This window comes from Manacus vitellinus, unplaced genomic scaffold (assembly GCF_001715985.3).
Source record: "Manacus vitellinus isolate BGI_N305 unplaced genomic scaffold, ASM171598v3 scaffold_5_pilon, whole genome shotgun sequence".
Lineage (NCBI taxonomy): Eukaryota > Metazoa > Chordata > Aves > Passeriformes > Pipridae > Manacus > Manacus vitellinus.
Genome location: NW_021940682.1, coordinates 14,193,721 through 14,211,551, shown reverse-complemented (window position 1 = coordinate 14,211,551; position 17,831 = coordinate 14,193,721). Strand labels below are relative to the sequence as shown.

The 17,831-nt window shown below is 38.4% G+C and overlaps 1 protein-coding gene across 4 annotated transcripts in view; it reads left to right on the top strand.

Annotated features, from left to right (window-relative positions):
- Positions 1 to 17,831, top strand: part of LARGE1 (LARGE xylosyl- and glucuronyltransferase 1) — a 279,282-nt gene that overhangs the window by 132,902 nt on the left and 128,549 nt on the right. For all 4 annotated transcript variants that reach the window (XM_008931589.3, XM_018080646.1, XM_018080645.1 and 1 more), the window contains 2 exons: positions 2,798 to 3,099; positions 9,318 to 9,400. In XM_008931589.3, the coding sequence (XP_008929837.1) occupies positions 2,798 to 3,099; positions 9,318 to 9,400 (385 nt within the window). The remainder of the gene's footprint in view (positions 1 to 2,797; positions 3,100 to 9,317; positions 9,401 to 17,831) is intronic.

Here is a 17,831-nt window from a genome sequence, read left to right as displayed (position 1 = left end):
TGAGATGATACTTTTTTTCAGTTCCTTTCTCAGACTATGCTGTTTCTTCTAAATATTGTGTATAAACAGTTCAGCTTTCCTGATGAATATACCTGCAGTTGTTCAGATATACAAAATGGTATCCTTTTTAAAAGACAGAAAACTTATAAAGTTTTAATTTTGGCAAAGTAACATTTATGACCTATTGATTTATGTCCGTAGAATAGCTAAAGAGACATTTAAATTTTTTCCATGCTTTGAAAACTTGATGAATGTTGTCCTGAGATTTACTTCCATACCTTGCTACCTTCTCTGGTAATTATTTGAGAAGGAAGCAGAATTCAGTGGCAAGGATAGGAAGCAATAAGGAACATCTGTGTCACTCTGGATATTCACTGAGGGGGAGTTATGATTGCCAGTGAAGTCTTTGGCTACATTTGCATTATAATAGTGTATCTGATGATAACACGTTAGTTGTTGTATGGGTGAGTAGAGGTGCTGTTTTAATCTGAGAGTGTCCACACAATACACTCTTGCTGTCCACTAATAGGAATGCAATGTAATCACACCCAAATGAGTTTCAGTCTTCCAGCTTCAGTTCCATGCCTTCCAAGCTGGATGGAGAAAGATAACTCAGTATTCTATTGCATGTCTCATTGTAGCATGGCTCTGTCCTTTGTGTTGACATTTCTCTCTTGTTGCACCTATTATTTTCAGGCTTTTCAAATCTCTCATTTCATTTTTAATAATTATTTGCTGGAGCATTCAAATTTCAAAAACAGTGGTCAAACGTCAGAATCTGTCTTGAGACACTTTTCAAGCTCAGATTTATCCATAAACTTTGCTAATGGTAAAAATAATAAATTAGAAAAATTTTGCAGGAGACTGTCTGCTAGAAAATGCAAGATATTCTATCCAAATTATGTATAAAAACCAGGATAGTGATTTATATACATAAGAGGAAGCATGTATACCTGTATAACTCTGCAATGTAAATTAGAATTGAGATTTTGATTTCTATAGCCATTTTTCTTTTCATGAATTCAGTTTAGAGGACTGCTCACTGTTCATGTAAATGTGAAATAATAGAAGAGAACAAGCAATGAGTAGGTCTTTATAGCAGGGAGATAGTTTGGAGTTGGCAGGTGAGAAATGTACTTGTTAGGAGGAACTTCTAAACAATAACTGCATGATTTCCATCTTGTAAACCGCTCAAGCTGGTGTTCACTTGATAAAACCAAAGAGATTCTGCATTGGAAAAATCATTAAATAGCAAACACTCCCCTGTACTCGGCCCTGGTGAGCCCACACCTTAAATCCTGTGTTCATTTCTGGGCACTGAGGTGTTGGAGCAAGTCCAGAGGGGGGCAACAGAGCTGGTGAAGGGTCTAGAGCACAAGTCCTGTGAGGAGCAGCTGAGGGAACTGGAGTTGTTTAGTCTGGAGAAATAGAGGCTCAGGGGGGACCTTATTGTTCTCTATAACAACCTAAAAGGAGGTTGTAGCCAGGTGGAGGTCAGTCTTTTCTCTCAGGTAACAAGTGATAGGATGAAATGAAATGGCTTAAGTTGTGCCATGGGAGATTTAGATTGGATACTTGGAAAAATGACTTAGTGGAAAAGGTGGTCAGGTGTTGGAATAGGCAGTCCAGGGAAGTGGTGAAATCACAATCCTTGGAAGCATTCAAAAAACATGTGGATGTGGCACATGATGCTGGGTTGACAGTTGGACTCAATATTCTTAGAAAGCTTTTCCAACCTTAACAGTTCCACTATTCTATTATTTAATATGTGCAAGTAGAAAGTTGTGTCAGAGAAATACCTTATTATAAGATACTCACATATCTTCACTGAAAAGGAACATCTTGCTAATTATGACACTGTGGATAACTCTCATTGTCTTTTGTTTCAATTTTATTTCAATTGAACATTTCTGAACAGTGATTTAGCGTGAGGGTTTTCTACACGTTTTCAAACATTTGTACTCTCTGTGTAGGTAGTTATATCTTTATTAAAGTTATATGAGAACACATCAGCTGCATCCCTATTTGCTCTTTTGAAATTTGGTAGCAAAAATGTACTGAGAAGTGATGGTAGAATGTATTGCTTTATTTATGGACCCTAGTTTCAGATACCTTCTCTTTATTATACTTTAGCTCATTTTCAATGCTTATTTGAATAAAGAAAACACCAATTTCATATTTCTGGATTACAGCTTTTTAATTGAAGGTGTTGAATTGAACCATTATACTTTTTTCAAAATTCCCTTGTGTCTTTTTCAGCCAAAATTCTTTCCAGAATTTGACCCACATGTGTATTCAACATTTCTGTCCTCCTGAACCTCTTATTTCTCAACAAGCACATAATACCATGTTGCTGAATAAAACCCATCTGCTCCTCACATGTGAATCAGCTGGGGCTGCTGTTTGGCAGAAAATGGTTGCCAAAATGCTGTCATTTGACTGTGGAGGAAATGGGGAATAGGAAAATTATTTCATCTTGCATACATTTCTAAAATATATTTAACTGTATATTAATTGTCTTTGAATTAAATCTTCATGTTCTTGACTGTCTTCCCAGACTAGAGACTGGCAGGCAGCCCTATGCAGAACAAATGAAACACATGCTTATCTTTTACTGTGGTTTTAAAATTAGTAGGACCTGTGGCTCGTAGAACTTTAGCATTTGTCCAAGTTTACCACTCACTTAAGCATTGCCTTGAAGTGACAAGTGACATCCCTGCCTCACGATGCCGGCATAAAAGGAAAACGCAACTTCAAGTATATTCTGACAGAAGGGGTTTGTTTCCTTCTCTTGCAGATGGGAAGCCAGTGTCGCTGTCTCCACTTGAATCCCAGCCCCACAGTCCTCGGTACACAGCGTCGAGCCAGCGGGAGCGTGAGAGCTTGGAAGTCCGCATGCGGGAGGTGGAGGAGGAGAACCGTGTGCTGCGCAAGCAGCTCAGCCTGGCACAGAGTCGCAGCCCCTCTCACCACCATGGCAATCACTCCAAAACCTACTCCATGGAAGAGGGGACAGGTGACAGCGAGAGCCTGCGGGCTGGCATTGTGGCAGGGAACAGCTCCGAGTGTGGGCAGCAACCAGCAGTGGAAAAGTGCGAGGTAAATAAACAGAAGGAACTTGCCAGAAACAAAGCTTGATAGATATGATCCGTTAAGGACACTGCAGATCTCCATCTCCTTCACCCTGAAACGTTATTCTCGGAAGCCAGCCTCTTAAAGATTTACTGACTGCAACGTTTTAGATAATTTTTAATTATTCTTTTTCTTTTAAACTTTAAAACATTTAATCATCAGAATATCTTCTGAGTTATTATTTCATCACAGTTTTTTGTCATTTTCATTCTTGTGTCCCCAAACCTGGTATAAAAATCAAAGCCTTGTTCCAATCTGTGAAGCTGTGCTGATAAAAACCTGTGGCAAACTGACCCCATGTGTTTTTAAGTTAAATGAAAGCTCCACAGTGCTTAGAAAAACCTTATTCCTTTGTTTGTGTCTCTGTACTGGAACAGTTCAAGGTTTACAATTAATTAAATTGTGGCTTACAGAGCCAGCCTGTGCTTTTGACTCACTTTCAGGAGTGTATCTGGGTGTTACTGTGGGACCACCTGCTTTGCATGAGCTGTGTACAGTGTGATTGGCTGCAGGGAACAGGAGATCTCCTAAGAAGGTTTTGGAGTGGGCTTTTTTTTGGTTTGGTTTTCCCCATTTTATGCCAGTAGTTTTGTGGATGTCATCCAGATATTTAGTTGTCAGATGTCTGAATGGTGACAGGTCCAAATATGGACAGATACCAAACAGAAAGTCTTGCTTAAAGGCCTTGTGCCAATCTCAGCTGATGAAGGTATCAAAAGTAGCTTCCTCCATTTATTTCTACAAAGAAGGTAATACCTTATCACCTTTTATCTTGCTTTTTGCCACTCAAAGATAAAAGTTGCAAGACAATTAATGGGAGAGGAAAAAGAAGTCCTAATTATCTTTTGAGATAAATTCTATTCAATGGGAAAATATCAAATACATCTTACGAATTAGTTACTGCTTCCCAGTTGGTTATCTTCGTCCTTCAGCGTGGAAAAAAGGAAGCAGCATTATTGTAAGGAGAGGGAAAAAGAGAGGTTTGTTTTTCATTTTCCCTCCTCCAGATAATGAGGGTCTGATTTTCCTCACTGAGAGCATTTTGGCAATTCTTTTAATCAGGGAAGGCTCAGGCCATCAATAAGCAAACCTCACTTCTCCCCTATTATTATGCCAAGGAGTGATGAGTTGAATCTCAGTTCAGTTGTTCAATGTACCAACCAATTTGGAACACAAAATAGCAGCTTAAAGTAGGAATAGTTTAAATGGCCTTGCAGTTCATAATGTGTTTTGCCAATAAGTTTACTTGCTCAGTGGGGTTTAGCATTGTGCTGGAGGCAATGGTTATATAAAATACAAAATCTGACATTATTTGCCATCCCCCTATCTCACTGCACACTATTTTGATAGCAAAATAGCTTTTTACTCTTTTTCCCAGGGAATTCACTCAGTAATTCAGTAACAGCAATGGAAGTTAAAATTAAACTTCCTTATTATCAGATTTGCCAAGGGTCTCATCATTTATCCTATTATTGTAGATGATATTGTTCTGTGTTTGTGTGAGTGGTTTCTTGACTCCAATCACTCTCTGTTTTCAGTGTTTCAGATGTACAAACTAAATCTTTTTTAGTTTCTGACCCTGGAATATATCACAGCAAGAGTCAGCAAGTTGGGTAGTAAAGAACCAGGGTTCTTGAGAAGAAGACTGGGGCTCTGTGGGAGACTAAGAGAGCTAAGACTCATTTCATTGAGTCTGCTCTTAGAGATTTACTAAAGATAACATTTCAGAATCTAATTTGAGATGGTCTTTAATGATGATTAAGACATTTGAAAATGCAATTACAATGAATGAACATTAAATCTCTGATAAAGCATAATCTATATGATAATAATTGTGATCTATATCAAATAGCTGTGGGTTTGTTGCATTCCAGCCACAGCTTCCTACTCTGTTGCATCACAGGAGAGCTCTTCTGATATTGTAAAACGGACTATCATTACACTGCAAGAAAAGATTAGAGTCCCAACCAAGGGACTTCTCCCTGGAGGGAGCAGAAGCTTGTCATGCCTTCCCAGTAGTAGACAATTTAAACACAAACCTTGAAAATAAAAGTACAAGTAGCCCTTACACAGATGTCAGCACACACAACAGGCTTCAGAAGGAGAGCATAATGCCAACAGAAGCTAACACAGTTATATGCCTCTTTCTTGCTATGTTATCACAGTATCTTTCCAGCTTGTGCCCCCATTATGGGACATGTACTTGGAGTTAAGTGTGCGATTATAAATATTTTAAAAAGTGATTTTATATTAGGAAACTGGTAATTAGTAGTATAGCATTTAGTGGATTAGCAAAATACTTCACATTTGAAGCATTTTTACAGGCAAATTTTTATTGTTACTGTTCTCAGCAGTGTTGTTCAATAGGGTTAAGTGTGTAGTGCTCCACAGCCACCAAAAACAGGCCCTCACCAACTTAAACAGTGTAACACAGGAAAAGCAGATGTTACCAGCTTCTGAAAACTCTTTATAGTATATTTACAAATATGCTACAAATACAAGCATTTTGTAACATACTTTTAATATCTCTTAATCACATTCAACAATTATTTATGAAGGATTAAATATCTACTATGGAAGGCCTAGCTATCACTACTGGAAAGTTATTGAAGTATGAAATGTTTTACCAAAGATTATTTTTAACTATAGGAACTAATTAGAGTTTGTAAAACTCATTATTTCATAATTCCAAAAGTAGCCCAAGGAGGAAAAAAATACCATCTGTTTATCTAGGCATCATAAACTCCTCATCAATATGGGATCTAAGGCCCAGTTCTTCATGTGGTTTTGGGTATCTTCTTCCCATTATTTTATCCCAGAATAGCCTTACATGAAATACTGCATTCAGAAGCAGATTTTCCTAGTCTGTAGTGGCTGAAGGATTTCTAAACTATGTTAGCATGCACCTTGGTATGACTTAAACTCCCTTTCCTAAAAAAGCTTAACTTCTTTAAATGCCAAGTACTTTCTTAAGTACTTGGACCTGAGTGCTCCCTAAACTGTTTACAATTAAAAATAGTTCTGTTTGTGTCCCTGATCCTCAACCTGTAGGGAGAATTGTGTGAAGAACTTCCACAGTGTTTTGATTACCTACTCATATCTATATATATAAACAGAGTAAGAATTGATTGAGTCTGGAAAGCAAGATGTATCATCATTTCATCTGTTGCTGCAGTGAGTTAAATTATCCAAAACCATCTCCAGTGAGTGGCCTGAATCTAGACTTCTTGAAACAAGTGGTGAACATGTCTATCATTCACTTTAAAGTGGGCATTGTAGGAGGATGAACATTTTCAAAGGAGCTCACTTTAGACCCACAGCGACTTCTGAATATCCCAGCTAGAATGTGACTAGAATTATCTAGAATTATCATGTCATGTCGTCATCAGTAAGGAGCATGCAGAGCCTTGGTGTGAGAGGTTTGATGGGCCATGTTGAGCCAGTCAGGCAGGCTGATGCACTTTGTGGCAGTTGGAGCATTCTTTGCTTATGTGGCTTCACTCCTAGGTGTTGGCTGCAGTATTGAGTCCAGAGGTTGTGTAAATCACAGTGGCCAGTTCTGGTGGGATGGGAGATACAATCTTCTAGCCATCTGCAGATAGAAAAGAGGACTTTGAGAGAGAACTTTTTTGAAGTCTGGGAGCTGATGCTTACAGTAGTATACTCAGGAGGATGCAAATTTTTTGAGTGCTTCCTTCTTCCAGCTACTGTTGTCCTATCTTGCTAGAATTTGGCTACAGCCAGCTGCTCGCTATCCAAATGTGCCTTTGGAACAAACGTGGAGAAAACTGGAAATATTTTTTTTTCCCTTAGGATACAAGCATCTGCAGACAGTTCAGGTTGATGACTTCATTTTGGCTTATCTGTTTCCCCACTGACTTTGTTTAACAGTTAGACAATGAAGGAGAGGAAAGTGAATCAGGAAAAGGAAAGGAACAGACTGAGTCTTGCAGCATGCTGCAGGCAGAAACTTGGGAAAAAAGGTCTAGATTTCTGTTCTGTTTGAGGATTATGGCTCTTTTGTATAACTGATTGCATGCAGGACTAGAAGTGATATATAATATCAAACACTGCGGAGAGGCTGAGCAGAAGGTACATGGGTGCCTGTGTCTCTGAACTGGAAAAGAACATTCAGAAGAGTAGCATGTACTGTGCCCTGGCTGAAACAGCATCCAAGGCAACAGCAACTACTAGATGACAGTGAGGAAAGAATGCTTTCAATTCTGAAATAAACTAATTTAGTAAAAGGAGTACAGATGTGGGAAAGTCCTTGACAGAATAAACTGATTTTTAGGGGAGTTGTAAGGTGGAGAGAGAGACTGTAAAGAGAGTGTTTCTGGCAAGTAGAGGTAGTATAAAATGATGTTGACAGTGATATGACAGTGCTGTTCTGTCAAACCCCCTAAAATGTTTGTGTTGGTCCAGTGTCTTCAGATGAAATGTTTAAAGCAGGCATGATGCTCAATTAATTTGATTTTAACTGGCATTGAAGGGAAGAACCTTAGGTCTTCCAAAAGCCTGAGAAGGACCAGGTGGCAGAGAGGAGGCAGTGTGTGCAGTATCAGGAATGAGTACACCCATAGGAACCCATGCTCATGAGTACAGTACAAACTCCCGCTGCAATAAAAGTCATTAATAAGCAGCCTCTGTTCTCCCCTCTTATCACAAGAGAGAAACACAGTTTTTGCAAAGTGTTGAGCATGCTCAACTCCCATTGACTTTAACATAAATTTAAAGCACTAGTACCTCACAGAGCTGTTGCCAAAATATACTGCAATCTTTTCTTTCTCACGCCTCTCTGGACAGACAGTTGTCTTATTAATGCAAGTCCTCTTAAAATCTCAGATCCTAAATGTGCCACAGCTTGTGAAACACACTCTAGGGCTTGAGGCAGCTGCAATGTTCATGTGGATGTTCCACAATGGCACAGCCACTAGGCAGTTTTATGATTCAAATTGTGCCCTATACCAGGTAATGTTCATGGATGGGGCTGTGGACTCTTTAGATTTGCCCAACACATGCCACCTCTTGTGTAAATCTACTTCTGTTATAAGCCAGGCTTTGGGAACCTATGGCTGTGTGAAGAGACAGAATTCCTCATTTGTTCTCAGAATAGTGAGCATTCTGTGGAAAATGAGAGATGTGTGCGTGAGAAACCAGCTAACCAAGCTTCAAATGGAAGCCAAATGAGGCTTCCCTGCAGTTTCACAGCTGTGTCCCCAATGGCAGCTTTGTGCTGCCAGCGTGGTGAACTCTCCTTCATTTCTGTGACCACTAAGAAACTGAGTGTTACAGAACTTGGAGTCAGAAGTTGCTAGGGTTAATTTTCTTTTGTCCTTAGGGAATAAAAATGGCTGATTTTAAAACCAGAGCAGAGTAATGTAACACATTTTTCAGATTAGTACTTACTGCATAAATAATAATGGTTCTTAGCCCCTTTTCCATTTTCCCTTTCCTCCTGAAGAGATGAGGAAACCTCTGCCTCATCCTAAAAGGGAGGTAAGAAGGCACAGAATAAGTGATAATTTACCAGTGTCATGAGGTGGAGAGAATGTGTTTGTGGGGGTTGTATTTAACATCATATTAACACTACCAGTGCAGCCCATACTGGTAGTCACAGTCAAGGAGGTGGCTGCCCGTCTTCACAGCTTGTGTCCCATCGTATCACTGCCATGCATCCAGCCCTGGCAAACCAATTGTCCTAGTCATGCTCATCCACGAGAGCTTGCTCACCCTGTCCTTAGTGGCTGTGCATAAGGAAGAAATTGTACAAAATTTCTAAGAGCATATCTGCTTCTAATTATCAGTCATAATTTTAAACTTTAGTTGAGAAGATTAAAAATGTCTGCGTTTGCATACTCAGAATTGTGTGTGCTGCTTACTTGGGGAGGGCGTGTACATACTTACACACAGATGCTCTTAGCTAACAAATGCAGTTCTGTTCAAACATATGATGTAATTTAGGGGTAGTAATGACTTTGGAATGATGATGGTGTTAAAATCAATTAAGATGTTTTTAACAAACTGCCTCAAGTGGGCTGCAAACAGCTGCAAAACACCCACTCAAATCTTTAACAATTGCTGCACTAAATAATAGCACTGTCATGTATGTGCTCTCCTTAGTAAATGACAGAACACAGGAGCAGACTTTCATTTTTGTTCCTTTTGTTCCTTTTCTCCCACAGACTATCCACGTTGCCATTGTTTGTGCAGGGTACAATGCCAGTCGGGATGTTGTCACACTTGTCAAGTCTGTCTTATTTCACAGGTAAAGGTAGTTTTCTTTTCTTGTATATTGTATATCTGATTATGGCTAAGTAAGCTCTTTTTGTTTGGATTCCCTTCCCTGATTGCTTTTTCTTTGGAAGGAATGAAGCATGAAATTTGTGATCACCACAAATAATATTCACCTATGTGAAGATTTCTACAGTGAATTAGAGTGATCAGAGATCCACCTGCTATTCCTGTTGCATTGTGTGTTTAGAGACAGTATCTATCTTTACTGTAAAGCATCTGCACAGTCCTGAATGCTGTAGCATAATAATAATGGTAATAACAGCATTGTATTCATTTAGCCTATTTCTGGCACCAGTTTATGGCGCAGGTGTAAATGATAAATTCACATTGGTTACTTGACTATCCCAGCTTCCAATTTAGACATTTGTTTTTGAAGTAAACCTGTTATTACAGTCAGTATATACTATTTCATTAAAGTCAGATTGGTTATTCTGGCTTTAGAACAGCTACTTTCAGCTGCTCAGAAGGTTTTGCAACCTGGTTTTAGCACATGGAGCACAGTTAGATCCCAAAATTGAGGGGCATAAATGCACAATGAAGACAAAATAACCCTTAATAGACAGCAGCCCTAGAAAAAGAGAATTCCCATTAAACTGTGTATATCCCTTGTCCAGTTTAGAAATGTCTCTCAGAGATGTTTTCCAGTAATGTTGCAGAAAGTGGATTAAAATAGGGAAGTGATCAGACTGTTTGACTCAAACAGGACAACTAGACTAATAAAATATGCTTACAGTATGAACAGGAGGTAGTTTCAATATGCTGCTTTATTTGAAAGATAATTTTATGCAAGGGGGATGACTCTTGTTCATGCCATGTGCTGATATCTTACAGCTAGTATGAGTGGGGCATTCCAGCCCCACATTTTGCTCCTTATATTTGCCTCCAGTCTTCTGCTGGAAGTCTTAGTAATCACTCCTTTACAATGGTTTTAGTACACTGTTTTATACCATTTGTGGTAAGTTTCGTAAAATAATATAAATTCTCACCTTATCCAGTACGGAAGAAGACTTGGTAAATACCATTTAATCTCCAAAATATGACAGCAACTTCCACTATCAACACATAGCCTTTGCAAGTCTTTTGAGAAGTAGCATATTCATGTTAGATGAGGGCTAGAAGCAGAAAATCAGTGCTAAAATAGACGTAAGAAAAGCAAAACAACAGTAAAAATCTGTGTAGTTTTCTGTGGAGAATTTTTCTGAATGTTAAAATTCTGTTATATTTTAAAACTATATCTATTTCCAATTAGAGGTTTGAATTATTCAGTGTAAACTGACTTTATATTGCAAGGATGTGGGGAGGTTTTGTCTATTTTGATGTTTCTAAGCGATTTCATGGAAAATCGTATTTTTGTGGTGACACAAGTTATCCCAGTGGTTAGTTTCTGCTTGTTTTTCTCTCCTTGTACTTGCATCCATTTTGAGAAGACTTTAATCAGTATGTTTCCAAATGTTCTGTAAATAATAGGAATCTCACAGCTCAAAGGTTTAAACTGCTTCTCTCTGTGTTACTTAAAGAAAATGTCCCTCTTTTACGTAAGCAACTCATCTGAGCAATTATCAAATTTATAAAAAATTCTGCTATATAATTAAATTATTAAATAATAATTAATTAAAATATGAAACCAAAAGAAAGGGAATTAGCATTGGTATTTCTAAGTCTGGATTCTGCTCTTATCAAGAACATATTTGTTGTCTGGCTAATACTACTAGTCATCTCAAAGGATTTGTCTAGCTTGGCAGAGGTGATCAAGATAAAGTCCAATGTAGCTAATGAAGCTTTAGTACAGTTAGTTACCTCCCTAAGATCTTGCTTTATGGTGAACTTGCCACCAGCTACCGCATGAGAGGAGCCCCGAAGAAAAGATACAAGGACTCCCTGAAACAACATCTCAGCCTTGGCCATATTGATCACCATAACTGGTCTACTCTGGCCTCCAACCGGGAGGCCTGGAGACACACCATCCATAACGCTGCTGTCTCCTTTGAGAACACACGCAGGATCACTCTCGAGGAGAAAAGGCAATGCAGAAAGAACTGTGTACTGCAGAATACACCATCTAAGGAGTCTTTCTGCTGTGCCTTTTGCAATTGGATATGTCTGTCTCGTATTGGCCTCATAAGTCACCAGCGTGCCTGTAACAAATGTGGATAGAGCCTTCCCAAATCTTTGTTCGCGAAGCCTAGCCATGACAGTTAGTTACATTCAAGATAACCTATCTCCCTTGTTTGCTTAAGACATACTTAAAGACAAATCTAAGTCCATTCCTGCCTAGAACTAGCTTTTCTCACTAGGCATTAAATTGTTTGCTGGAAAAAGAATACTTTCTCAAAAAAGAGACAGAGCGTCTTACAGGCAATTCTTCTTATCTTCTAGAAAACACAGGCTTCTTAAGCATCAGTTGATGCTATGTCTACATGGCCATGCTTCAGTAGCAGTTCTTTCTTGGATCTTTATCTTTGGAGTGGCAATTGTGAGGAAGGATGGAGAATAAACAACAAAGAAGCAACAAACTCAGCTGAACATTGATTTAGAACCAAGTTTCCTTGTGTTGGTTGCCACGTGCAAACAGTGTTATCTTGGAGACTTGTATGCACTTCAGAAATGATGATGATTGGAAAGAAGGCTTCTTGTAGTTGCTAGGATCTATTTGATTGTACATATGAAAGATGGAGACAGGTTACTGCATTAGGAGAATTGAGTTAGGAGAGTTGGAAGTGGTTGGTGTGGATAGTAAATGCTTCGTGATGTCAGCCGCAAGTTTACCATCTGACTTAAGGTCATCAGTGAAAACAGGCATGGAGATGTCTCTTCTTCTAACCACTAAATGTGCACCAGGGAGTGCATCCTAGCTCGCATTGTCCAGTAAGCCAAGCAAAGCAGACATCTGAAAGTACTGTATGTTTCCAATGGAGAAGTTTGCTTAACGGGAAGTTTGCTATCCTAATCTCTAAAGTTAGGCTACTGGTCCTGCATTTGTAGGATCACCACATTCAATCTCAAATATAGTTTTGCAAGAACAGAACAAACATGCCTCCAAACGTTGTCAAAGAGATTTTTCCTTGAATATATCCTGAATACAATCTACTGGTTAAACAAGTGACCCCTCAGACCAGGCTTAATATCCTCGCCTGTCCTCCTGCGCCTCATTTGGTGTTTGTTGTAAGAGCACTGATTTCAGTGAATCTATCTGGAATTCATGTGATGTCATGTGATGTTTTTAGCATTTCTGTCTTGTTTAGTAATTAAAACATGTTTTAGCAGTGCATTTTGATACAAAATGAGACCCTACTTCTGTAGGAAATTCTTTGCTATCAGGAAAGCTCTGAGAAAAGGAGGCCATGTCATTCTACTCCCAGGGTGTATTAACATATTTGTTATACCCCCAACTTTGAGCTAGAGTGCTAGATAGAGACACAAACCAGCAGGAGCGCTGGGTCATTAAGGATAAAAGCCACAGGAGTTTCTATAGATGGAGTGTGCTGTCTCTTCTCTCTTGCATGAATGTACAGCAAATTCTGCATATTGAACATTTCAGCTTCCCACAGGTCTAAAAAAGCAAGTTTCTGATTGTAGTCATAGCATATATCACGAGAGTTAGGCAAGCTACTTGTTCAGACCCTTTGAGAAACTATATCTGCCTTCAGGTTCCAGAGAGTGGGAAGAGGAGAGGAAAGGGGTAGTGTGGTTGATTCCACATAAGGACACCAGAGTTCAGAAATGTGTTTCATTCCCAGTGGTAAAGCAGCTTGATTCCAGTTTTGTCTTTAGAAAATGTATGCTCCAGCCACAAAATCCCAGCAGCTTTTAGCACCCAGTTTGACATAACTGACAGTTTGTTCTCGGGAGGAGACTCAGCTGAGCTGGGATAGTGCAGGGTTTGCAGTCTGATAAATATGCATTGGCAACACTGCACAGAGGGAGGCTTGTAGAATGAGCACTCAGTCCTAGTCTGCAACTTTCCTGCTTTCCTTTCTTGCACATCTAGTTCCCAATTATGACAGATTTTATAAATCCATTGCAGGCTAAAAAAAATTATCTCTGAGCCAGCTTAACACAAGCCAAGCTCGTACCACTGCGTGCTAAGTACAACGTAATTTTAGTTTTCCAAACCAAAAGACTAAACACTAAAAACTAAATATATTGGGTCAAATGGGCAAAATCAAATGCAAGTAGTTTTGTAAACAGTGCTTATAGTAGTATGCAAAAGGCACCTGCATTTCTTTTTAAAAACTGAAGCAGTTTCCTGTGGCTGATAACTATCCTTGAATCTTTTGCAACTATTGATCCAAGTTAATTGGTGACTTTCAGTGTTTTACTCCATTTCTGAAAATTGTAAAGCTTAGAGGGCCACAGAAACAGCCCACAATTATGTTTCATATTGCAAAGATCATTTCTTTCCCTGCTCAGGTAAATCTTAACTTGAGTAAGAGGTAAAATGGTTTTTAATGCACTCTTTTATTTTCCAAGGACATGCTAAACACTATGTTTCATTTGGGAACAAAGAAAGACCAAAATTACACAGTTACAACATGTTGCTGGCTGTTGGGTCAACCTGACAATCTGTGAAAAATTAACTTCTCTTTTGTGCCAGCTAATACTGGCTTGGTTTTTTGTGCCTTTTTGTTTGTTTTTTCCCTGCTATCTTAGTCCCTCTTCTTCAGAGAAGTCAGTGCACTTGTTTCTTTAGCAGTGCCTCCATCGATGCTACAGCACTAGTGGCATAGTAATGGGGCTGGGGAGTGGTTTTGTAAGATATGTAAATAAAACCAGTCAACTAGACAAAAGCTTTTTAATATGAAGTAGCCTCTTTCCTTTAAGAAGGCTGTTTATAACCTTGAAGTTAAGCATATGTCTAAACATTTTTAAGATCAGAATATAATACTATGTTACAAATTGCTGTATGAATAATGAACTTTTTTTTTTCTTAGAACAAGTAGAATAAGGCAAACCAAGTGGAAATCTAAATTAAATAAAATGGATAACATGTAATTTCCAAGTAAGAGTCACAAGTCAACTCTGGCTGGTAATTAAAGCTTATGTAATCTAATGGCTATATTCCATGGAGCCCACTTTGCCTTGATGGAATTAATTTGAGAATTTAAAACCTCTGTCATTGTTTCCAACTTTTCTAACATGTCAGTCTATTTTGTGGGAGATTCTTCTGGCAAAAACTATAAAGCATGACCTGGTTTCTCTGATCCATATTAATGCATCAATATGCACACTTCTTTTCGTGTTTTCTAGCTGTCCTAACAATAGAGGCAAAATGGAGAAAGCAATGTTTAAAAAAATCTGCCCGTGAAGTCTCTTTTTACTTCTCAGAGAACTTCTTTAAACAAGAAGATCCATAAGTGATGTAGCAAGTGCATATTTAAGATCTCTCCAATAGTTTGGGGAGCATTTTAATCAATGCTGGATGTGAAGGGGTATGAAAAATCTTAATGGTTTTCACATTAAAATTCTCCATGTATGAGAGAAGGATTGTCATATGGGCATTAGGAAAAAAAATGTCCCAAGCTACCTTTTATAATTTCTGTTTGAAGTTCTTGTAACCATTTGTTACAGATATAAAAGGTATTACCTTGTTGTGCTTCCCTTAATAAAGTATAGGTTTTGGAAATAAACCCCCTGGGCTACTGACCTTTTTATATTCTTAGAAAATAAAATTCCTCTGTTGCAGAGAGAACTGTGCAACCAAGCAGCCAAACAGCTGCTTTTTGAATTACTAACAACTGAGCTATGGAATCATACAAAAGGGAAGAGTGAGTCTTGGTTCCCTACTCCCTTTTTTGATTGTAGATTTTTGTATTTAACTCAGTGGCTGTGACTATTTGAAAAGAAAGGGCCACAAATGCTTGAGCAAGCAGATCATAACTCTGATTAGGAATAAGTTTTGAAATGCAAAAATAAGATATCATGCTAAAAAAAGTAGAGAGGAATGGGTGCCTTGGAGTAGGATCCTTAATTCATGGCCTGACTTTTAAAATTACTGACATCTTTTCATTTTACTAACTTTGTAGGACCTCAGCGATTCTGAAAATGAGAGCATTCATTCAAGCTCCTATATTTAAGTCTAAGAGCCTATATTTAAGCATCCATGCCTGAAAATCTTGGCCAGAATCTCTATTCATTCACTTTTGAGGAAAGTAATTTAGAAAAATAAATGTGTGCTGTTTACACGTGGTTTACTTTGTCAGATAGTGTTCTGATCTTAAGACAAGTGGAAATAATTTAATATATGAAGATTTGCAGTTTTCTAAATAGAGTGCTTAAAACCTAGGGTTTCCACTTGATGGGAAATACCCATATTTTGAAATTACATTTTACCACATTAAGGCATTAGTGGATCATCATTTTCCATGAAGCAGAAACTGTGAAAAGTTGTAGTTGGTAAAAATTCATATGTTCAAAATCTTTGAGGTAAATGAGATTAAGTATTTATGGACCTTATGAGAAATTCCATGGCCATTTCAATACCTGTTTCTGTAGTGAGAAAAGTGGAAGACCTGGGGCTCAGAGTTCAAGAGCCGCCTGTTGTGACACCCAGAACACTAGAAACCTTGATTTCCAAACATGCTAATTCACATGAATACTGGAAATTTTCAAAAACCTATTAGTTTTGTAGGAGAAGTTTATCACAATTGCCATATATATTGACCCATATTACTCTGTAGTTGCATGTATTGTCACCATTTACAGTATAGTGATTTCTAGCTGTGCAAGATATAACTAGCCTCTACCATGTGTGCTGTTTTAGCTCTCTTGGTGTGCCCAGTGGAAAGTGATGTATATATGTTAAAAATAAGCAAACCAAACACGTGTGCTTTGAGTTAGTTGGAGAACTTGAAGAAAGACCACCTTCCATTTGGAGTGAGAGAAGAGGTTTATGCTGGTCATCACTTTCTCCCAAGACTTGATTCCAGGTTCCCTTCAACTCAACAAGTGGGTTGCACTGGAGTCTTTAGGCTCAGGGTACTGGAAAGAACCTGTTGGGCCATCTCATTAACCATAGATTTGTCACTGCTTTTGCAGGAAACCACAGAATTAAAATCCTTTTCATACCTTGATCTGCCTTCCCAGCAGAAGGGAGTTGAGTTTTTCTTTAACCACAGCATCATATTTTTTCAGTTGCATGCCACTCAATTTCCAGTAGCAAACTTCTGTGTCTTCAGCTGCTCACTGAACTTCAAAGGCCATGTCACCCTTTCGTGTTATACTGGTGAGGTACTCTCAAGCCTATCTCAGAAGACTCGAGTATCTCCCCCTGCCATACCCAATCTTTTTTAACTGTAGCTGCTAAATGCCTGTGAAGGATAGCTGTCTGCATGCCTATCCCGTAACTGATCATAGGGGCAATACAATTTCATTTCAGTTTTGTAAAGCTCATATCCCAAAATGTCTCTGTCCTGGAAGAAGACCAGTCTGAAGAAAGGAATAGCTTTCACTGATACCAAATGGTACAGCAAAATGTGCAAGTCTGATGAAGTACAGCTTTCAGTGGAATCCCTCACAATATCCTGATCGTTACCCATGATTCTTAGAGCCAGTGATTCAATCATGTTGGCAAATAACTATGGCATCCCTTTCACATATCTCTTGAGAAAGATTTTTCATCTTACAGAATCTTCTGTATCTTTTACAACGTTGGTTAATCTTTAAGCTTTTAAACTTGTTTCATAAATCCTTTGAAGCAATCCATATCTTTTAGGCTTTGCATATTGCAGACACCAGAAGAGGTAAAAGATGTCATCTGTGTGTATGCTAGTACTGTTATCTTCAGAAGGTCTTCCAGCTTTGAGTCTGTGCTCTGTTGGCTTCTAGCACCATGCTAAACCTCACATTTCACAGAACTAAAAGATCATCTGGAGTAAAATTTTCTGTGGCTGATGCACATTTAGTTGTAGATGTCATCAGGTCACTATACTGTTTTGGGGATATATTTTTGTAAGTGATAATCTTCTGCCTTGCCTCTGACATACACTTTCCTTGCAGCTGAATCTTTACCACGAGGCTAACAACTTGAAAGAGATTTCTGTGTGGGAGTTCAGCTACTCCTTTTTTCTTTTTCCCAGTAGGAGACGAACTAAAGAAAATGTCACCCACTTGTTCCCATTTAAGTTTCATACACTCTGGGTCATTCAGATAAGTATAAACTGCTACTGAACATCTGAGTGTCTTTGAGTCAGATTTTTTCTTTTCAACTAGCGTGTTTCATCTTGATATTTTATATCAATTCCATTTAACTAAATGAGGGTTTGGAGGAAAACAGAGCTATCTTGGTTTGAACTGATTTTTTACTCTTCTTATTCTACTTTGCAATATATGGATAAATAACCCTGGGGAAAAAAAAAGGAAAAGAAGTTACTGAAGAACACCAGCTGGGAAATAGTCTTACCAGA